The 24,153-nt window shown below is 41.2% G+C and overlaps 1 protein-coding gene across 1 annotated transcript in view; it reads right to left on the minus strand.

The window, feature by feature from the left end:
- The window catches only part of LOC311137456 (sodium-dependent neutral amino acid transporter B(0)AT2-like), a 60,780-nt gene extending 44,313 nt beyond the window's left edge, over positions 1-16,467 (minus strand). The window contains exons 1-3 of the mRNA XM_084171972.1: positions 16,297-16,467; positions 14,300-14,849; positions 1,232-1,389 (exon numbers count right to left, since the gene is read on the minus strand). Of these exons, the coding sequence (XP_084028098.1) occupies positions 1,232-1,389; positions 14,300-14,627 (486 nt within the window). The 5' untranslated portion in view covers positions 14,628-14,849; positions 16,297-16,467. The remainder of the gene's footprint in view (positions 1-1,231; positions 1,390-14,299; positions 14,850-16,296) is intronic.
- Between the last annotated feature and the right edge of the window lie 7,686 nt (positions 16,468-24,153).

Here is a 24,153-nt window from a genome sequence, read left to right on the forward strand (position 1 = left end):
TGAAGTGTTGATTAAATTTCAATCCCACTGGTGTCAACCCCACTAGAATCATCACTCAGATATAATACTCACAACACTTTTACCTCAACACCGAGTGTAACTGATTGAGGTTTACAACTGGGTTATGGTGATGCCCATCTACTGTCAGATTATTGTTAGAGAGCAGGCAGAGGCCGAGATGCAATTTGGTTTAAGAGTCTTTATATATTCAGGTGATGGAGATGATATATGGCATGGAATGACTGACAGTTGTTGACATGAGACTTGGTTTTTTGAATTGGATGGACTAGCCAGTGGGTCTGTAGCAGTGAAGGCTGCTGAGGGGAGGACTGCTCATAATAATGGCTGGAAGGGAGCAAATGGAATGGCATCAAACACAAGGAAACCATGTGTTCGATGTATTTGATACCATTCCACTAATTCTGCTCCAGCCATTACCACGGGCCCGTCCTCCACAATTAAGGTGCTACCAACCTCCTGTGGTCTGTAGAGTATGTTTGTATGGCTTCTATTTCCATGATGCATACTGTTTTTTGGTGTGAGAGTTGTATGACGTGCCCAACTGCTCAACTTTGTCTTGGTGAAGGACCCCGGATTGAAAAGAGATGCCCTCAAACCTGCCCGTTTAAATACCTGGCCATAGCGTTATATAGAGGGCACACGTGACCATAGAGTTGGGTAGGGGGCACACCTGCCACGAATGCCCTCTCCCCACCTCCACATCACCAATCAGGGAATTCTGAACACAGAAGTTTTAACCACAAATTTGCTGTGCACAATCCAAATCATTACTACCTGAACACAATCAATCCATCTAAAGTTATCGTTATAATGCTTTTATCAATAAAAACATCTTCACAGCAACTTGACAGCAACCCAAACCTAAACCCCAGAGGAGCAAGGCCAAGGCAACACACTAGTTAAACAACACAGACCCTGAATACAGAACACTGATCTACATTAAACCATGCTCAACCAACATGTGCTGCCAGTTAGTTCGCAGAAAGGTGTCAGTGCCCTATTTAAAACCCAGAATTTCCTCTGCTCTAACCTGTTACTCTTTAAAGCAGCTTGTCCTTTCTCAATTATTTTCCTTTGTCTGTCTCTCTCTCTGTGTGTGTGTGTGTGTGTGTGTGTGTATGAACACAAAAAATCCTTCTCGTGTGTGTGTGCTTTCCCCTTTTTCTAAGATGTGGTGCCCACAGTGGTAGTGGTAGTGCCCCTGACTTACCACACAGCTGGCAAACCCGATGCCCCCCAGACGAGGGCTGATGTAGTTCCACACCCCGATGCTGCCTCTGCGGATCCGCTGCCCCACTGACAGCTCCAGGAAGAACAGGGGGATGCCAATCACGATCAGCAGGATTAGGTAGGGCACCAGGTACGCCCCTGTGGAGAAGGAGAAACAGTGTCAGAAACGGTCTCTCTCTCTCTCTCTCTCTCTCTCTCTCCCTCTCTCTCTCTTTCTCTCTCTTTCTCTTTCTCTCTCTCACACCATGTAGTGACTGCACACCACACCAGTTTCTGCCTCAGTGTGTCCTAGCATGACTCTGGTAATTTTTCCTCATCATGGTGTGTGGTGTCACCAAATAGTATATCCAGTTGGAATTTACTCAGGTCTCAAATTACCCAAATTGAGCTGTGGCTACTTGAGTCCACATCAGAGAGATTACATTCCTTATTTCCTTTATAGACAGCTTCAGGGAGAATTACTAAGACACAGCCCATAATAGCACAGCTCTGTAAAACACAGGGTCTGTCTGTCTGTGAAGATACTCTCAGGGCATCTGGACATACTCAGAAGACATGAGACTGCAACTGGAAGACACATGGTAGATTGAGATAATACAAAAACCTTTGTTCAAAGGAAATTGTGGTTGGCATTTAGCATGTACTATAATCTTTGTATGTTTTTACTGCCAGAGCCATATTGCCAAAAGTAACTGGAATAGATTAATACAATGTATAGCCAGTAGATCACTTGAATAAAAACAAACCTCCAAGCCTTTAACTGTTTTGCTTCAAACTAATATTCTGGCAACTGCAAAGTCAATCTTGGTGAATCAGAAATAAGGATATCACATCTGACAATAAGCTATAGTTTCAAAACAAAGGTTGTTTTGTCTGGCTTGCCTTTAAGGAAAACAGAAGAAAAGTCACTGGTTGAGGAAAATTCTCTGGTTTCAGCCTCCCAAAACCAAGATTCGCTGTCCCGGAATGGCAGATAGGCCTACTTGTCAACCAGGAAGCAAAGCACATTGGCAATTCATCTATTATTTGAAACCTACTGTATCTTCTCTCATATTGGCTCAACATGTTTTCAACCCCACTGATAGTTTTTCACCGTTATTCAACCTTTATTGAACCTTTAGTGGCCACACACATCTCCAACTCAATCAAGTTTGTTGACGACACAACAGTGGTAGGCCTGATTACCAACAATGACGAGACCGCCTACAGGGAGCAGGAACGAGCCCTGGTGAAGTGGTGCCAGGAAAATAACCTCTCCCTCAATGTCAACAAAACAAAGGAGCTGATCATGGACTACAGGACACAGCAGAGAGAGCATGCCCCCATCCACATCGACGGAGCCACAGTGGAGAGAGTCAAAAGCTTCAAGTTCCTCAGCGTTCACATCAATGATGACCTGAAATGTTCCATTCACACAGACGGTTTGGTGAAGAAGGCACAACAGCACCTCTTCAATCTCAGGAGGCTGAATAATTTTATATTGGCCCCAAGACCCTCACAATCTTCTACAGATGCATCATTGAGAGCACCCTGTCGGGCTGTATCACCGCCTGGTACGGCAATTGCACCGTCCGCAACCGGGATTGTGCGGTCAGCCCAACACATCATCGGGGGCACACTGCTTGCCCTCCAGGACATCTACAGTACCCGGTGTCACAGGAAGGCCAAGAAGATCATCAAGAAGCTCAGCCACCCGAGCCACAGCCTGTTCACCCTGCTACCATCTAGAAGGAGGAGACAGTACAGGTGCATCAAAGTTGGGACCGAGAGACTGATAAACAGCTTTTATCTCCAGGCCATCAGACTGTTAAATAGTCACCACTTGCCAGCCTCCGTCCAGTACCTTGCCCTAAACCTTAGTCACTGTTACTAGCCGACTACCACCCGGTACTATACCCTGCAAGAGACTGCTTTGCCCTATGTACAAAGAGTAATTGAACACGGGTCACTTTAATAATGATTACATACTATTTTACCCACTTTATATGTATATACTGTATTCTAGTCATGGCTCATCCTACATAACTACTGCTGTTCACACCTTTTCTAATAATATACAGTCAATGGCCTACACACAATACCCCATAATGTCAAAGTGGAATTATGCTTTTCTACATTTTACAAAAATTACAAATGAAAAGTTGAAATGTATTAAGTCAATAAGTATTCAACCCCTTTGTTATGGCAAGTCTAAATAAGTTCAGGAGTAAAAATTGGCTTAACAAGTCACATAATATGTTGCATGGAGTCACTGTGTACGATAATAGTGTTTAACATTTAAAAAAGTATGACTACCTCATCTCTCTACCCAACACATACAATTATCTGTAAGATCCCTCAGTCGAGCAGTGAATTTGAAACACAGATTCAACCACAAAGACCAGGTTTCCAATACCTCGCAAAGAAGGGCACCTATTGGTAGATGGGTATTGAATATCCCTTTGAGCATGGTGAAGTTATTAATTACACTTTGGATGGTGTATCAATACACCCAGTCACTACAAAGATACAGGTGTCCTTCCTAACTCAGTTGCCGGAGAGGAAGGAAACCACTCAGGGATTTCACCATGAGGCCAATGGTGAATTTAATACAGTTAATACAGGTTTCCTGATCTTTCTTATACCTCTCAGATATAGGATAGACACTTAAGAACAAACTTCCTTTAGATATTTTTTTGGGGCACTACCTGTTGTTCCACGTAGTGAATCTGATATTAATTGCGTTTGTATGGGCTAATAGCAGTAAGGCCAAATAATATTTTTCATCAAATAATTGTTTTATATATTTTTTTATACTTCAAGGAGTCTTAAAATCAAATAGCAAAATTATCCTTGGTATGACCTTAAAACAATTCCATATAGGGTGCATTCTGAAAGTATTCAGACCCCTTCACTTTCTCCACATTTTGTTACGTTACTGCCTTATTCTAAAATTGATTAAATATCTTCACACAATACCCCATAATGAAAAAGCAAAAACTGGTTTTTAGACATTTTTGCAAATTAAAAACAGAAATACCTTATTTACATAAATATTCAGACCCTTTGCTATGAGACTGGAAATTGAGCTCAGGTACATCCTGTTTCCATTGATCATCCTTAAGATGTTTCTACAACTTGATTGGAGTCCACTTGTGGTAAATGCAATTGATTGGACATGATTTGGAAAGGTACACACATGTCTATATAATAATAATAATAATAATAATATGCCATTTAGCAGACGCTTTTATCCAAAGCGACTTACAGTCATTCGTGCATACATTTTTTGTGTATGGGTGGTCCCGGGGATCGAACCCACTACCTTGGCGTTATAAGCGCCGTGCTCTACCAGCTGAGCTACAGAGGACCATATAAGTTCCCACAGTTGACAGTGCATGTCTGAGCAAAACCCAAGCCATGAGGTCGAAGGAATTGTCCGTAGAGCTCCGAGACAGGATTGTGTAGAGGCACAGATCTGGGGAAGGGTACCAAAACAATTCTGCAGCATTGAAGGTCCCTAAGAACACAGTGGCCTCCATCATTCTTAAATGGAAGAAGTTTGGAACCACCAAGACTCTTCCTAGAGCTGGCCGCCCGACCAAACTGAGCAATCGGGGGAGAAGGGCCTTGGTCAGGGAGGTGACCAAGAACCCGATGGTCACTCTGACAGAGCTCCAGTTCCTCTGTGGCGATGGGAGAACCTTCCAGAAGGACAACCATCTCTGCATCACTCCACCAATCAGGCATTTATGGTAGAGTGGCCAGACGGAAGCCACTCCTCAGTAAAGGGCATATGACAGCCCGCTTGTAGTTTGACAAAAGGCATCTAAAAGGACTCTCAGACCATGAGAAACAAGATTCCCTGGTTTGATGAAACCAAGATTGAACTCTTTGGTCTGAATGCCAAGCGTCAGGTCTGGAGGAATCCTGGCACCATCCCTACTGTGAATCATGGTGGTGGCAGCATCATGCTGTGGGGATGTTTTTCAGCGGCAGGGACTGGGAGACTAGTCAGGATCGAGGGAAAAATGAACGGAGCAAAGTACAGAGAGATCCTTGATGAAAACCTGCTCCAGAGCGCTCAGGACCTCAAACTGGGGTGAAGGTTAATCTTCCAACAGGACAACGACCCTAAGCAAACAGCCAAGACAACGCAGGAGTGGCTTTGGGAAAAGTCTCTGAATGTCCTTGAGTGGCCCAGCCAGAGCCCGGACTTGAACCCGATCGAACATCTCTGGAGAGACCTGAAAATAGCTGTGCAGCGATGCTCCCCATCCAACCTGACAGAGCTTGAGAGGATCTGCAGAGAAGAGAGAAACTCCCCAAATACAGGTGTGCCAAGCTTGTAGCGTCATACCCAAGAAGACTCGAGGCTGTAATCACTGTATATTTCAGTGTTTTATTTTGAATAAATTTGCAAACATTTCTAAAAACCTGTTTTTGCTTTGTCATTATGGGGCATTGTGTGTAGATTGATGAGGGGAAAAAACAATTTAACTCATTTTAGAATAAGGCTGTAACTTCACAAAATGTGGAAAAAGTCAAGGGGTCTGAATAATTTCCAAATGTACTGTAGCTTAGTAGAACCCTCCCCCTCCCCCGGCTTAGACAGGGCTTAGACTCTTATGGGTTAAAAACTGAGGATAGATCAACAACATTGTAGTTACTCCACATAATGTAAGTATTAGAGTTTGATGAGTCTGACACGGTGGCTGTGGCTGGTTTAACTTGTGAACAGTATATTTTCTGTAACACACCTGATAGTCACTATATGGTTTTGGTTCTTCCATCCCTAAGCCCCCTACATTGAGTCTGAGAACTGCCAGCATACAGCTGACATTAAGGAATGTTGTCCACAAAAGTAGTTGCGTTGTGTATTGTATTTGTAATTTATCCTTGAAAATCATATTTTGCCATTCCATTGTGTGGGTTGTTGTCTTACAGTTGATGTATCTTGTGTCATTGGGGCTGATCATGATGATTAGGGGGTAAGGGGGTATTATTATTTGACTTTCCATCTCCTTTTGTCTTTCCACTATCATCAAGCTGTAATGATGGACATTTTAGAAAATTCAACATCTACTCTGTCTGCACAGCTTCCCGGGCAATCACCGCGGCAGGAATGCTGTGATACAAAATCAGCTTTCCCAAGGCAAAGAAGGGGGGATATGATGTGAAGCCTGTGAAAACAGACCCAACATACTGTAAGTCATAGTTATTCATTTAAAATCAATTGACCATTTCAGGCACACACATTCCAAATACAAAAGTAAAACTTGCGCTTAACTTTTTATTTTATTTTTTCCCCTTACTAGCTCTGACTTTGATGATAGCTACTTTATTGAGGAAAAATGTACTTACTATGACTGTGATATCTGTTTGTCCCACTTAGCTATCTTAAGATGAATGCAATAACTGTAAGTCCCTCTGGATAAGAGCGTCTGCTAAATGACTCAAATGTAAACATGTAAATCAATCTCTGTAGTTGGTTGCATTTCCTAAAGCCTAAGTAATTCACTTTTACGTGATATGATATCACATTTTGTTACTTTGCATTGTTATTTTCAAGCATTCGGATGGGAGATGAGTGTTACAAACTGTACGAATCAATGGGGTCATACACACTGTAGTGTGGCCGGGTGCAATTTGACAGAGCTTGAAGATTTTGGAAAATAATCATGGGCGAATATTGTACAATCGAGGTGGGCAAAACTCTTAGAGACTTATCCAGAAAGACTCACAGCTCTAATCGGCTAAATGGGTGAAAAATAAATCTATTTAATCCGTTTTGAATTCAGGCTGTAACACAACAAAATGTGTAATACGCCAAGGGGTATGAATACTTTCTGAAGGCACAGTATCTTGATTAGATAAGTATTCAGCCCCCTGAGTCAATACATGTTAGAATCACCTTTGGCAGCGATTATAGCTGTGAGTCTTTGTGCAACATTTGTCTGGGTAAGAATCATCTAATAACTATAAAATATTTATAAAATATTTATCTGGACACTTTCTATTTCTGATATTGCTACTATGCAAATATGCAATTCACTGTACCATTTACACCTGCTGTATCCTGTGCATGTGACAAATAAATGTTGATTTTATTTGATATAGTGTGTGTTTACCAGAGATGGTAATGTAAAGAACAACATGACCTGCACCAAACTCAGATTTGGATATAGGCCTAGAACTAGATAAAGTGTTTTTTTGCTACTACTTTCAACACTTTTAGTCTTGAAATCTTTGGTTGTTTACTACACTACCTTACTCACTCTGTTTAGCACATGGCCTCATGTGAATTCTTAAAGAGATGGGTGGGGTGAAGGCTTAAGAGGGTGTGAACGATGCTGAATGGGTGAACAACACAGGAGGTTGGTGGCACCTTAATTGGGGAGGATGAGCTTGTGGTAATGGCTGGAGCGGAATATTCTCTACTTTTATTCAACGTAAAAAACACAATTTCAACATATGACCGAATCGAGCCGGTCAGTCACAAATGAGTTTACATCCCTGTTAGAGAGCATTTCTCCTTTGTCAAGATAATCCATCCACCTGACAGTTGTGGCATATCAAGAAGCTAATTAAACAGCATAATCATTACACAGGTGCACCTTGTGCTGGTGACCGTAAAAGGCCACTCTAAAATGTGTAGTTTTGTCACACAACACAATGCCACAGATGTCTCAAGTTTTGAGAGATCGTGCAATTGGCATGCTGACTGCAGGAATGTCCACCAGAGCTGTTGCCAGAGAATTTAATGTTCATTTCTCTACCATAAGCCGCCTCCAATGCAGTTATAGAGAATTTGGCAGTACGTCCAACCAGCCTCACAACCGCAGACCACGTATAACCACGCCAGCCCAGGACCTCCACATACGGTTTCTTCACCTAAGGGATCGTCTGAGAACAGCCACCGGACAGTTGATGAAACTGTGGGTTTGCACAACCGAAGAATTTCTGCAAAAACTGTCATAAAGTGTCTCAGGTAAGGTCCTCTGCATGCTCATCACAGATGAATCCCGGTTTCAACTGTACCGGGCAGATGGCAGTCAGCATGTATGGCATCGTTTTGGAGAGTGGTTTGCTGATGTCAACGTTGTCTATATAGTCCAAATCAGGATGATCCATACTTCTTCAAAAATATTTATACCAATCTATTGAATTTACAGGCAACAAACGATCAAATCATTATGGTGGGAGACTATAACACAGTGTTAAGTACCTCAATTGACAGTAAAGGAAATCACTCTACAAACTATCATCACTGTGCCCTTAAGGAAATCACAAATATTATGGACACATTAGAAATAGTGGATATTTGGAGACTAAAAAACCCTGACCTAGTGAGATATACATGGAGGAGACTTAATCAAGCTGGTCGTCTTGACTACTTCTGGAAAATACAGGAACTAATAGTGCAGGTAGATAGAAATAGAAACAGTATTACAGAGATACAAAACAAGTTAGAGAAAAAACAAAAAGAACTGGAGGAATGAAAAATTAACAAATTCACAAAAAGATCAGTGCGAAGGCCAGGAATAACTTTTTGAGGCTATTAAATCCTTTCAGTCTGGAGAAATCCCCGGGGCATTATGGCATATCGGTAACATCCATTATTAACTTGTTTTAACTACTTCTAGAGAAATGGTAGTCTGTCAGGTACTCAGCAGGAAGGTCTGATTTCACTACTATTAAAACAAGACCCAGATGGCAAATATAAAGATCCAGTCCAGTCTTACACTTTAATGTTGTGATGCAAAAATACTAGCGAAATGCATAGCACTCAGAATGAAAAAGGTTTTACCAGGTATTGTTCATCCTGATCAGACAGGTTTTTTACATGGATGATACATTGGAGATAATATACGACAAATACTAGAAATAATAGAACAACATGAAACATCTAAGAAGCCAGGCCTGGTATTCATAGTGGATTTTGAAAAGGCCTTTGATTAATTAAAAATGTATATGCCATTTAGCAGATGCTTTTATCCAAAGCGACTTACAGTCATGTGTGCATACATTATTACGTATGGGTGGTCCCGGGGATCGAACCCACTACCCTGGCGTTACCAATTGAGCTACAGAGGACCACCCAAAGTAAGACTGTATTTTATATATAAATACCTAGATTTTTTCAATTTCGGTGAGTCTCTTATTCAATGGGTAAAAGTAATGTATAGCAACCCCAGGTGTAAAATAGTAAATAATGGCTACTTCTCTGAGAGTTTTGAACTGTCAAGACGCGTTAAACAAGGGTGTCCGCTGTCACCATATCTATTCGTTATGGCCATCAAAATGCTAACTATTCAAATCAGATCAAATAACAACATTAGAGGATTAGAAATCCAAGGCTTAAAAACAAAGATGTCCATGTATGCCGATGGCTCAAGTTTTAAGTCCGCAAGCTAGATCCCTGCAATGTCTCAATGAAGGTCTAGATAACTTTTCTGGCCTCTCTAGACTAAAACCTAATTATGATAAGTGTACCATATTACGTACTGGATCTTTAAAAAAATGCAACTTTTACATTACCCTGCAGTTTACCTATAAAATGGGCTGACGATGAAGTAGACATACTTGATATTAATATAAAAAATATATATAAATGAGCTCTCTACAATTAATTCCAATAGAAAACTAGTCAAAATAGACAAGATCCTTCAACCATGGAGAGGTAAATAGCTGTCTATTTATGGAAAAATTACACTGATTAACTCCTTAGTCATATCTCTCTTTACTCACTAATGGCGCTGCCTACTCCTGATGATTCGTTTTTCAAATCATATGAGCAAAAAATATTTCACTTTATCTGGGATGCTAAACCAGACAAGATAAAGTGTGCCTATCTATATAATGAATATGAACTGGGTGGGCTGAGATTATTAAATATAAAAGCACTAAACCTCTCTCTCAAAGCTTCACTTAAACAAACGTTTTACTTGAACCTGAAATGGTTCTCAAGTAGATTACTAAGAAAAGCTCATCCCTTGTTTAAAAATGGCCTTATTGCCTTTGTGCAGATTGCCATGTCTGATTTTCTTCGGCTTGCAAGCACCCCCTTCCTCCAAACATAACGATGGTCATTATGGCCAAACAGTTCTATTTTTGTTTCATCAGACCAGAGGACATTTCTCCAAAAACTACAATCTTTGTCCCCATGTGCAGTTGCAAAACATAGTCTGGCTTTTTTTAATGGCGGTTTTGGAGCAGTGGCTTCTTCCTTGCTGAGCGGCCTTTCAGGTTATGTCGATATAGGACTCGTTTTACTGTGGATATAGATACTTTTGTACCTGTTTCCTCAAGCATCTTCACCATGTCCTTTGCTGTTGTTCTGGGATTGATTTGCACTTTTCGCACCAAAGTACGTTCATCTCTAGGAGACAGAACGCGTCTCCTTCCTGAGCGGTATTTAGGCTGCGTGGTCCCATGGTGTTTATACTTGCGTACTATTGTTTGAACGTGGTACCTTCAGGCGTTTGGAAATTGCTCCCAAGGATGAACCAGACTTGTGGAGGTCTACAATTATTTTTCTGAGGTCTTGACTGATTTCTTTTGATTATCCAATGATGTCAAGCACTGAGTGGCACTGAGTTTGAAGGTAGGCTTGAAATACAGTGAGGGAAAAAAGTATTTGATCCCCTGCTGATTTTGTACGTTTGCCCACTGACAAAGAAATGATCAGTCTATAATTTTAATGGTAGGTTTATTTGAACAGTGAGAGACAGAATAACAACAACAAAATCCAGAAAAACGCATGTCAAAAATGTTATAAATTGATTTGCATTTTAATGAGGGAAATAAGTATTTGACCCCCTCTCAATCAGAAGGATTTCTGGCTCCCAGGTGTCTTTTATACAGGTAACGAGCTGAGATTAGGAGCACACTCTTAAAGGGAGTGCTCCTAATCTCAGCTTGTTACCTGTACAAAAGACACCTGTCCACAGAAGCAATCAATCAATCAGATTCCAAACTCTCCACCATGGCCAAGACCAATGAGCTCTCCAAGGATGTCAGGGACACGATTGTAGACCTACACAAGGCTGGAATGGGCTACAAGACCATCGCCAAGCAGCTTGGTGAGAAGGTGACAACAGTTGGTGCGATTATTCGCAAATGGAAAAAACATAAAAGAACTGTCAATCTCCCTCGGCCTGGGGCTCCCTGCAAGATCTCACCTCATGGAGTTGCAATGATCATGAGAACGGTGAGGAATCAGCCCAGAACTACACGGGAGGATCTTGTCAATGATCTCAAGGCAGCTGGGACCATAGTCACCAAGAAAACAATTGGTAACACACTACGCCGTGAAGGACTGAAATCCTGCAGCGCCCGCAAGGTCCCCCTGCTCAAGAAAGCACATATACAGGCCCGTCTGAAGTTTGCCAACGAACATCTGAATGATTCAGAGGAGAACTGGGTGAAAGTGTTGTGGTCAGATGAGACCAAAATCGAGCTCTTTGGCATCAACTCAACGTGTTTGGAGGAGGAGGAATGCTGCCTATGACCCCAAGAACACCATCCCCACCGTCAAACACGGAGGTGGAAACATTATGCTTTGGGGGTGTTTTACTGCTAAGGGGACAGGACAACTTCACCGCATCAAAGGGACGATGGACGGGGCCATGTACCGTCAAATCTTGGGTGAGAACCTCCTTCCCTCAGCCAGGGCATTGAAAATGGGTCGTGGATGGGTATTCCAGCATGACAATGACCCAAAACACACGGCCAACGCAACAAAGGAGTGGCTCAAGAAGAAGCACATTAAGGTCCTGGAGTGGCCTAGCCAGTCTCCAGACCTTAATCCCATAGAAAATCTGTGGAGGGAGCTTAAGGTTCGAGTTGTCAAACGTCAGCCTCGAAACCTTAATGACTAACTACAAGAAACGTCTGACCTCTGTGATTGCCAACAAGGGTTTTGCCACCAAGTACTAAGGCATGTTTTGCCCAGAGGGGTCAAATACTTATTTCCCTCATTAAAATGCAAATTAATTTATAACATTTTTGACATGCGTTTTTCTTGATTTTGTTGTTGTTATTCTGTCTCTCACTGTTCAAATAAACCTACCATTAAAATTATAGACTGATCATGTCTTTGTCAGTGGGCAAACGTACAAAATCAGCAGGGGAACAAATACTTTTTTTCCCTCACTGTATTTACAGATGGCATACAAGTTTGTTATTAAGGCACATGATAATTAATATGTTCGAGAAGGCATTTCTGCCAAAAAACGCATTTAGATTTTTTTATTTAAGTTTCAGTTCAAATGTCTCTCTTGTGAAGTAGTGTCCCGCGACATACGCCTAGTTTCCTGAAATGGTTCACAAATGAACTGTAACTCAGTAAAATCTTTGACATTGTTGCATGTTGCTTTTTTTGGGGTTCAGTGTGTATATATTCCGGACTCTGACATTGCTGCTCCTAATATTTCTTAATTCCTTTCTTACATTTTTGGGGATTATGTGCGTTTTTTGTTGTTGTTGTATTGCTAGTTATTATTAATGCACTCCTGGCGCTAGAAACCCAAGCATTTCGCTGCACCTGCGATAACATCTGCAAATCTGTGTACGCCACCAATAAACTTTGGTTTGATTTAGTTTATGATAAATAAATAAAGACTTGGCATTGGTTTTTAATACAGTATTACAGAAGCACATGTTATTATTCCCCACAACTTCCTGACTATGTGACCTGATCAGGAAATACTCCTGGCACTACTCTCCTCTTTCAAATGTTTAATTTTATTTTTAATTTGTACTTTTTTAATAACTTTTGAGTAATAAATTACTCATGTGGCCTGGGTGTTCTTGTTAGTGTCGCCACTATACCTCACACATAAATACTGTTATCTGTGTGGGTTCGAAAGCAACCCACTGTCTATGTGAGACACTTTCTCCTATCTTTCCCACTTTTCCCCACTCCTTAAAAACAAAACTACTGAGTCATCCTGTAGTGGTGCCCAGGCTGTGCCAGGGTGCCTCCCTTTGACGTCACAACCACTGATGCCACTTGTAAACCAGGCAGGGTTGGTAGCTTGGTTGAGTCAGTGGAACTAGTGAGTCTTGAGGCCATGTTACTAAGGCTAGATTCATTCATAAAAGCATGTTCAGGATGTGATTTTGGAGACAATTCAACCCACTCACCCATAAGAAACGGCTTTGATAACTTGTATAACTGCTTTTATAGCTCTGCATCAAAATGCAGTTAGCATTAAATACTGAGAACGTGATGCTAGTGACAACCTATCAGAAACCATTTACAGATCCACACATGCATAGACATGCATTCACACACACCCTTTCAGACAGACACATACAGGCAGGGAAATCCAATAAGATTCACACCGACAACACGCATCCACTAGGGCTAGTCATTACTGTGTATCTGCCCACACTGTCTGAGAGAGCTAGACATAATAGTGGCTGCTAAGTAATCAGCTTTCACTTAGCCAGCAGTAAAAGGCTTTGGATGATGATCATCTCCAGGTAGAACTCCACATGACATGTAGATGACACGTGTCTTGTGACACATGGAGACGTGATCAGACCTCTTTAGTATGACGGCCAGCGACGGCCACTATGCCTTATTTACACTGTCTGTAATGTAACGGAGATTAACTAGACTCCTGGGGTTAAGAAGGCAGGAGGCTGTAATAGCTTCTCTGGCTATTTATATTCTGCTGTTTTTTGATTATATTGTTGCTGTATTGGTTCAGTTATGGATGGTGTTTTGGTTGATATTAAGTTGTTGTTGTGCTGGTGTAGTTGTGGACACCAATGATGTGCTAGGTGTTTTGTTATTGGTTGTTGCTGTGTGGTTAAAATAACTGTTATTTAGGGGGGTTACTGTTATTGTTGCCTATTGCAATGTGGTTCATTGTGTTATTTGGTGATTGTTACCAGGTTAGCTGTTAGCTACTAAAAGAGGAGACAGAGAAACTCATACAGTCATGTGACCACTGTGATGTTGATCAGCAGGAGGTGGCAGGCTAACCTCCCCAAATCCTAACCCCATGGGCAGGCGACTTCTATACCCTAACCAATAAGCACAACAGCCACTCACCCCCTCCGTTCTTCTGACACAGGTAGGGGAACCTCCAGACATTGCCCAGGCCTACAGAGAAGCCCACCTGGGCCAGGATGTACTGCAGCTTGCTGTTCCAGGCTGGCCTCGCTGCGTCATCTTCTGCATCCGAGCCTCTGTCCTCCATGTCCATGTCTCCGTTAAGGTTAAGCTCCTTCCCTTCCCCATCACCTCCGCCGCTACCCACGATGAGTGAGCTCTTCTTAAAGGAATCATCACACGTGTCCTCATTGGATAGCAGGTCTTTGACGGACTCTGTGACTTCATCGTCAAGCTCTCTCTTGACGGCCTTGCTGTTTTTGGGCATTTGATAAAGCAGACCAGGGCGAGGGGCGGAATGTCTTTGGGCTAGTAGCGGGAGGGGTGTGGGGGCAGTGCAGTTCTGGTAGTTATTCTGAGTTCAGGGTACTGTCTGTACAAGGCAAGGGCTTAGAGTTGGTCTGTCAGGGGTTGGATAAAGTATCTGTCTTGGAGGTGTGTGATGGAGGGTTGAGAAGGAGTTGTTTATTTCTTCATTATCACAAAATGCCTGAGGGGAAAGAAATCCAAAAACAAAATTACTTAGGGTACAATATAAATCTTCAAAATGCAATATTAATTACTTCAGGGAAAACAGCATGGGGGTGTATGATTCATGGGGATGCAATAACTGTTAGATGTTTAGATGTGTAAAAAAACCAAGTTTCCATTCCTCTTTTCAACTAAACCACAACTAGTTCTATTAATGTAATTTCCTTCCTATACACAGTCTGTGATCACACTTGATTAGAATAGAATCACCCCTCATACTTCATCAGCCAGACATTGTAGTCTGGATGGTCTCCAACCTGTTGTGTGTGCATGTTAGAAAACTTGCCTTGGGCAATTGTTGAGGACAAGGAATGATAACATAAATGCAAGGACATTCTTTGTGTTCCTGTTTTTAATTAACTGAATATCTTAGAATAATCAATTTCTCACAAGGAAATCCTCATATGACAAATGTGACCAAAATCTATGGATGTGCCATTGTCTATTTATTGTTTACTTTTACCCAAACATGGAATGGACTTTTGCTATGACAGGTCTGATATCGAGACGATCAGGTATCCACGCATCTAAATAATTGAACCCCAACGCTGAGCACGAGGCAATTTGCATACCAACCCAAACACGCATTGTCCTCCCAGCTCAACAAAACCAACAAACGAAAAATGTAATAAAAAAGACCCAGAATATAGCACTTAATGTATTAGTATAATAGTTGTGATGTGATCATGCTTCGGACGATAGTTTTTTAAATCCCCATTGTGCACAAAAGAAACCCCCCAAAAACCCGAAATTATACAATGTTGCAATGGTGCAGACTATAGCCGTCTATCTATCGCTTTTGACCGACCCGTGGTTTAAGTGATTAAATGATTTCCTTTGACCACTTCCAGATTAGACTTGTTCATTTACTACGTATGGGCTTAATTTCATCCGCAAATAAACGTTAATGGTAATAAACGTACATTTTAGGGTGTAGGTGGAGTAGTAAGCTAGGCTGTAGCCTGTATACAGAACGATTGTCTCGATAATAACATTTGACTACTGTATTAAATGTGCATGTGCATTTCCATCTATGATGAAATAAGAAATCGTTCCATGTTCGTATTGAATACGTCGCTGTATGGCATATTCCACTATAAAGTGCTAAATTAGGCTATTAAAAAGGCTAGACATGCATGCGTATGTGAATACATAAATGCATGATTAAATACATAGGCTACATGTCGAAAAAGCAATGGATCCGATGAATACCTGGCGCCATGTTATTTATTCAAGAGACAATTTGTTCTAGGAATGAACATAAATTAATGCCTCCCTCCCCGCCCAGCCGCATCTCCTCTGTAGTGCCATCCATGTGCGGTATTTCATCATACTGCCCACATCCTGCGCACTGCCACAGTATTCTATTCAGCCCAACACATATATTTCCTCTAAATTATTTTTACCTTTAGTATAGATTCGTCTTCTGTAAAATTGGGATGTTGGTCTTTTTCGGAATGAAGCGTCTCAAGGAATGAAATTGTGACAGAAGCACATGCACGGGGCAGACATCATCACTCGTGTTGCGTCTCTGGTCCTGTATCGCCGGTGTGGTTTTGTGTGAAACAGACTCAAGTGCCTCGCCTCGTCTGCGTTTTAGCAATAGGCTACAGGCAGCGCGGTAATAGGGGTGTTCGGCTTCTCTCTTTGTCAATATTTGATCCAAATGCCCATTCTTTTTTGCTCAATTTATCTCTCTACATATTTAGGTCGATTTAAAATGGTAAAACTCTCGTGAATGTGCACGATAAGCTAAATACTTGTTTAAAAAAAAGTATAATCTCCCCTATTTGTACTTGGTATGCTCTACTACGACTAACCCCTTTTATTACGCTGAACAAAAAAATATAAACACAACATGTAGTGTTGGTCTCATGTTTCATGAGCTGAAATAAAATATCCCATTAATATTCCATATGCATTAAAAGGTTATTTCACTCAATGTTTTTGAAATATTTGTTTACATCCCTGTTAGTGAGCATGTCTCCTTTGCCAAGATAATCCATCCACCTGATAGTGATCATTACACCTTGTGCTGGGGACAATAAAAGGCCACTCTAAAATGTGTAGTTTTGTCACACAACACAATGCCACAGATGTCTCAAGTTTTGAGGGAGCGTGCAATTGGCATGCTGACTGCAGGAATGTCCACCAGAGTTGTTGCCAGAGAATTTAATGTTCATTTCTTTACCATAAGCCACCTCTAATGTCGTTTTAGAGAATTTGGCACTACGTCCATGTCACGGATTCTGCCGAGGCTGCTCCTCCTCCTTGCTCGGGCAGGCTTCGGCGTTCGTCGTCCCCGGAGTACTAGCTACTGCCGATCGATGTTTTCGGTGTTTGTCTTGTGTTGTCTAGTTTATACACCTGTTGCTTATTAGTGTTGATTGTGTAGCATATAAGTTCCCTTGTTTTACGTTTGGCCTTTGTGTGTTATTGTGTATTGTCTCGTTGATGTTCGGCATAGCTATTTCGCCTCATTACGCACAGGGTGTTTTTCCCCTCCAGTGTTTTGGAGACTTTTGATTGTGCGTTTGCATTCAGTAAAGTAGTCATCCTGATTCTCTGTGTCCTGCGTCTGACTTCACTTGCCGCGTACACATCACCCTTTTGACAGTCCAACAGGCCTCACAACCGCAGACCCTGTGTATGCAAAGCTGTCATCAAGGCAAAGGGTGGCTACTTTGAAGAATCTCAAATATAAAATATATTTTGATTTGTTTAACACTTTTTTGGTTACTACATGATTCCATATGTGTTATTTCATAGTTTTGATGTCTTCACTATTATTCTACAATGTAGAAAATAGTAAAAAAAATAAAGAAAAACCCTTGAATGAGTAGGTGTGTCCAAACTTTTTACTGGTACTGTAATGATGTTTTTTGTGTGATTTGCCTTATTAATGTGTTTGGACCCCAGGAAGTGTAGCAGCTAAAGGGGATCCCTAAAATACAAATACAAACCCTCATGGATATTACAGCTAGTCTACCTTATTAATCCATTTTAGTGATTGCTTGTGCGTAAATCCTACATATCAGTGTGTTGAGCCTGGTAGCAGGACCCAAGGCTGCCCTCCCTGCCTCCCTCCTAGTCTCCTTCCCATCGTCCTTGTCCCCATGAAGCCTCAGCACCTGCTCTGATGACCATGCACTGTCAGGTGCCTCAAGGACATACAATAGCTCTCTCTCACAGTAGCTGTCATGTGCACTCTGAAACAGGCAGGGTGCTGTGTGTGTGTGTGTGTGTGTGTGTGTGTCTGTCTGTCTGTGTCTGTGAGAGAGAGAGAGAGAGAGAGAGAGAGAGAGAGAGAGAGAGAGAGAGAGAGAGAGAGAGAGAGAGAGAGAGAGAGAGAGAGAGAGAGAGAGAGAGAGAGAGAGAGAGAGAGAGAGAGAGAGAGAGAGAGAGAGAGAGAGAGAGAGAGAGAGAGAGAGAGAGAGAGAGAGAGAGAGAGAGAGAGAGAGAGAGAGAGAGAGAGAGAGAGAGAGAGAGGCTGAGTTTGTGTGTACTGTATATTTAACTGGATTATAGTGAACTAGAGAATGAGTTAGATTGTGCTTGTGTTTATTTATTTCTCAAACATCTTTTTCATTTCAACATTCTCTATTGTTATACTCCTTCCTTTATTACTCAGCTTGTGGTACAAGGTTTAGTTCATGCTCACAGTGCATTGTGCCCCTATCTCCTTCTGCCACAATTTGACTTGCCTGTCTGAATAAATGACCAAGCAGTGTACACACAAGCACACACACACCCCACACACACACACAGTCTCCCGCCCCTCTGTTGGAGCCCAGCGACTGCAGCCTAAGCAGACAGCCTTATTGATTGTTCCTAATAGAGTTTGTGTGATATGTAGGGCAGACTCCTGTTCACAGCATCCACTGAGTTAGCAAGTGAAGGTCCTGCAGGCTCACAAGCTGTTTGATAGAACTCAGTATCCATGTACAATTGTCTCTACAAGAGACCAAGATAGGGATATATTTGACTCCATTCGCTTTGGTTATTGTCATGGTTAAGGTCAATCATATATTAGAACTTTGTCAATTCAGAAAGCTCATGATTGAAAAATGTATAAATCATGTTTCAATTCATCTCCTCAATTGACCCCTAACCTGAAGCTCTGTAACTGCTCTACTATTTGTTAGTGTTTGAGCTCATAAGAGTAGCGTATCTTTAGGCAAGAGAGTCAGTGTAGTGTCAGCTGTCTGTCTGTCTGTTTGAGAGGAACCCTACATGTCATTCTGAGGGTCATATTTTCATAACAGTGAGATTTGATAACCACACATCGACACAAACAGACACAAGTTATGTCAGATATGTCAAAGGCGCACCATTCTTGGAAGTTGGAATTGTTTGGGTTTGTGTGTGTGTGTGTGAGTGTGTATGTGTGCATGTGTGCATACGTGTGAGTGTGTGTGCTTCTGGCAGATTGTTATGGTACTGACTGAAGAAATGACCCTTTGTTCTTGGAATAGGATGGTGACTTCACTCATTAGACATCCCCAGAACCACTATGATGTCAGCTAGTAGTAAAATGACAACAGTGGTAGTGCCTAAAGGGATCTTTGAGGACAAGGTAATGATGACATCGTAAATGGTCACATAGAGTCATCTGAGGGTAGGGGGTGAGGGGGTGACAGTATACACACTGTAAAACTTTCCCCTGTACATTTACACCATTATACTGGCAGCAGAGTTGTAAATGTAAACGCAAAATGTAAAGTGTTGCTCCCATGTTTCATGAACTGAAATAAAATATCCCAGTAATTTTCCATACGCACAAAAAGCTTATTTCTCTAACATTTTGTGCACACATTTGTTTACATCCCTGTTAGTGAGCATTTCTCATTTGCCAAGATAATCCATCCATCTGACAGGTGTGGCATATCAAGAATCTGATTAAACAGCATGATCATTACACAGGTGCACCTTGTGCTGGGGACAATAAAAAGCCACTCTAAAATGTGCAGTTTTGTCACACAACACAATGCCACAGATGTCTCAAGTTTTGAGGGAGCGTGTAATTGGCATGCTGACTGCAGGAATGTCCACCAGAGCTGTTGCCAGAGAATTGAATGTTCATTTCTCTACCATAAGCTGCCTCAAACGTCGTTTTAGAGAATTTGGCAGTACATCCAACCGGCCTCAAAACCGTGTCATGTGGGCAAGCGGTTTGCTGATGTCAGCATTGTGAACAGACTGTCCCATGGTGGCGGTGGGGGTTATGGAATGGGCAGGCATAAGCTATGGACAATGAACACAATCGCATTTTATTGATCGCAATTTGAATTCACAGAGATACCGTGACAAGATCTTGAGGCCCATTGTCGTGCCATTCATCCGCCGCCATCACCTCATGTTTCAGCATGATAATGCACTGCCCCATGTCGCAAGGATCTGTACACAATTCCTGGATGCTGAAAATGTCCCAGTTCTTCCATGGCCTGCATACTCAACAGACATGTCACCCATTGAGCATGTTTGGGATGCTCTGAATCGAAGTGTGCGACAGCTGGTTCCAGTTCCCGCCAATATCCAGCAACTTCGCACAGCCATTGAAGAGGAGTGGGACAACATTCCACAGGCCACTGTCAACAGCCTGATCAACTCTGTGCGAAGGACACATGTCACGCTGCTTGAGGCAAAGGATGGTCACACCAGATACTGACTGGTTTTCTGATCCACGGCCCTACGTTTTTTAAGGTGTCTGTGACCAACAGATTCATATCTGTATTCCCAGTCATGTGAAATCCATAGATTAGGGCCTAATGAATTCATTTCAAATGACTGATTTCCTTATATGAACTGTAACTCAGTAAAATCTTTGAAATTGCTTGTTGCGTTTATATTTTGTACATGCCTTGTGCTGACATGAAATTGTTTAGTGCAAATCCAACCCTAGGTAGTGAAATGTCTGGAAGCAGGAGAAATTGGGATCCTTAACTTAAAACATACACACTACTACTACCGAGTTCAATGCCAGATACTTTTCTCACAGATGGTCTGAGTGGCAGTTGGATGTGCTACTATGCCACTGTGATAATGAAGATGGTTTGCCTAAGACTACCACAACAATTACATTGCCTATGCTAAATGTGTTTACCACATGCTCTACCAACTGAGCTACACTGGACTGTATGTCCATACACCCTTCATTCGGGGGCACTTTTGTCATGTCGACAAGGTGAAGGTGCTCTCTACTTAAATGGCACAACAGAATCATTCAGATTAAAAGAAAGAAAGAATAGTTATGCTATAAAAAATACATTTTATTCAATTGGGCAAGGCAAAGCAGAGATGACACACAAAATACTTTACATTTCACCCATACAACAAAATAGCCTATTGTTAAGTACAGTATGTTTACAATATAATAAACAATAGTATTTTACACGTTCTTCCTAATTACATTTTATATATTCACACGTGTACATAAATAAAATACATAGAAACTGTGTTTCTGTTTAATAAGCAGTTGCTACATTTACACATTTTAGCAGAAGCTCTTATCATTTCACATTTTTACATTTTAGTCATTTAGCAGACGCTCTTACCCAGAGCGACTTACAGTTAGTGAGTGCATACATTTTCATACTGGTCCTCCGTGGGAATTGAACCCACAACCCTGGTGTTGCAAGCGCCATGCTCTACCAACTGAGCTACACTGGACTGTATGTCCATACACCCTTCATTCGGGGGCACTTTTGTCATGTCGACAAGGTGAAGGTGCTCTCTACTTAAATGGCACAACAGAATCATTCAGATTGACCAAGGCCAGCATATGACTACCATTTTGTCTAATTGAGGGATTTCTCCTTTCATATCTGGAAAAGGACAAAGTAGTAGAAGTAGAAACTGATGCTGCTGCAGCATTGCTCATCTTCACAGTGGGAATCCAGTCGACATGGGTGTCTTGATAGAGGTCAGCTGGTGAACCTATAGTACATAAACAAATGAAAAGCATATGAAAAGAATATCACTTCTTCAGGTCAACTATATCATCAGGGCACTTGATTGTTTGGTTGTGTTTAATTCATTCAGGTGTTTTAGTGTCATATAAAGATTAAATCTATTGTTGGGCTGGAACAACCAATAGTCAACACTGCAGGTTGCCCTATCCCATTGAGGCCTTTGTCCAATGCTGTATGCCCATACATTTCCCCATCTCTTATGGATAAAGTTCTCAACAAATTATCATTGGTTCAGTGCCACTGGAGTTATTTTGGACAATAATGTCCTCCTCCAGGATAGATGGACGTCATATTCTACAATTTGTGTCTCCCCTTTTCATAGGCCTATATTATTAGATGGTTGCATTCAAGACAACATAATTTCTATTGATCTGTTTGTCAGTGTCAGCACAAGCTTCATTTCCCCATCACTAGCAAATACTCAACCATTAAAGGTTTGAGGCCTGCTGCCCCTCTACTATGCCTCCTATACACATGTAATTGTTGGAACACTACTAACACATATCAGTTCAATTGCTTCAGCGTTCTCACTCACGGGTGCAACAAATGTAGCCTCTTACAAGGCACGCCTCAAAATATGCTAATGTGCCAGAAACAACAATACCATCCACCCACTAGTGGTCAAAAGGTTTTTGGCACTCCAAAAATACAGTAGGGTACTGTATTCTGTGGGGTGGATTTACGGTACCATTTTAAACTGTTAAACCAACGTTTCATTGGAATTTACGGTGTCATTTACCATTTACATCTAAAATCACCCAGAGTGCATTGCGATTTTAAAAACAACAATATTTTTTAACAGTGCCGCTATAGAAAAAACAACAACATGTGCTGGTAATATGGGTCATATCTTTTGAACTGTTTGGGCTAGAAACAAGCCGTTTCCTCTGTAGTAATGGTGCAACATAACGGTCACGAATCTGCTCTCAGTTTGTTCACTACTGCACCCAGAGGCTGAGGCACAGCGAAGCCTAATCATTACAACAATTATTATCTGGGTGATTTTTTTATTATCTTTTAAAAACTAAAATAGTCTGAGCTTCATGCGTCTCACCCAACAGCATGAGGTTGGCGCCTAAAACTGAAAATGTTAATCTACAGTAGGCATAAGTTATTACTGTAAAGAAATACAGTATGTTACAGTAATTTTTTACAGAAGGCTTCAGTTAGTAACAGTATTTTTCAGCATTTTACCCATAATGCAGTGCAATTCTGTAGAACACATTTAAGGTACTTTACTGTGCATGCTACAATGTTTTACTAATGGAATGACAGAAAAGTCTTACAGTGCAATGCTGGATTTTTCACTATTAGAACAAGCGGAAATTGAGAACAGTTTTGCTTATTTTGTGTGATGTTTTTTGGTGTATTACATATTTTAAATATCCAATATGCTTCTTTCATTCATCCAATTCATTGTTTCACAATTCTTCAAGTTCTTTCAATAATTTCTATAGGGCTTTATCTTTTGTTTATGTTCCATTTTAAAACAATGTGAGGTAGCAATCAACAGATAAGCAGTATCAATACATTGTGTTCATTATCAAGGACAGTCTTTGTCGCCCTTTCAAACCGAAACCTTGTAGAGATAAACATTAAAAAGAGTGAATAGGCTATATGCTTATGACATGTCTTACAATGCATCATAACCAGATCAGAATGGATCATACCTGTTGTCTTTAAGTAAAATGTTACCCATTTATCTGATGACTTTATCACATCACCTCTACACCTTTCTCTAAACTGATCTGTTGTGATCTTGTGATGGTAAACACAGGGCTGGTCACAGTTGGTGGTTTGCCGTGAGCCTTACCTGTTGAATTCTTCATGGGATAACTAAGTAACCTAACAAAGTAACCCGATTCCATAAGGCCGTCATGAGTGTGAATGCCAGACAGCCATTGGAAAGTCTAGGCATTGGCTTTCACAATGTCATTTTCATAACCCACATGCTCTTTGGTTTACCTTTGTAGCATTCTCATTGAGAAGAAAAGTAACAAGGATAAATGAGTAATGTGAATAGATTATTCTTAGACAGTCAGTTTTCTCTGACATTGTACTATCTATCATCAACCACATTCGTGATCCTTTACATTTGACTTCCATTATAATTAAAAAAGGCCTATACAAAAGCCATTCTTCCGACTCTTCCCTGGAGCAAGACAGTTGGTACACACTGTACTTTAACGAACACTAACCCTTTGTATGCCCAGTCAGGTCGCAAGCCTCCCTAGGCCACATGCAGTTCAAACGCGTTGAGATAAAACAGTAAAAGAACACTCAACTGTTAAA

Source organism: Coregonus lavaretus (genome assembly GCF_964263955.1).
Source record: "Coregonus lavaretus genome assembly, chromosome: 11".
NCBI lineage: Eukaryota > Metazoa > Chordata > Actinopteri > Salmoniformes > Salmonidae > Coregonus > Coregonus lavaretus.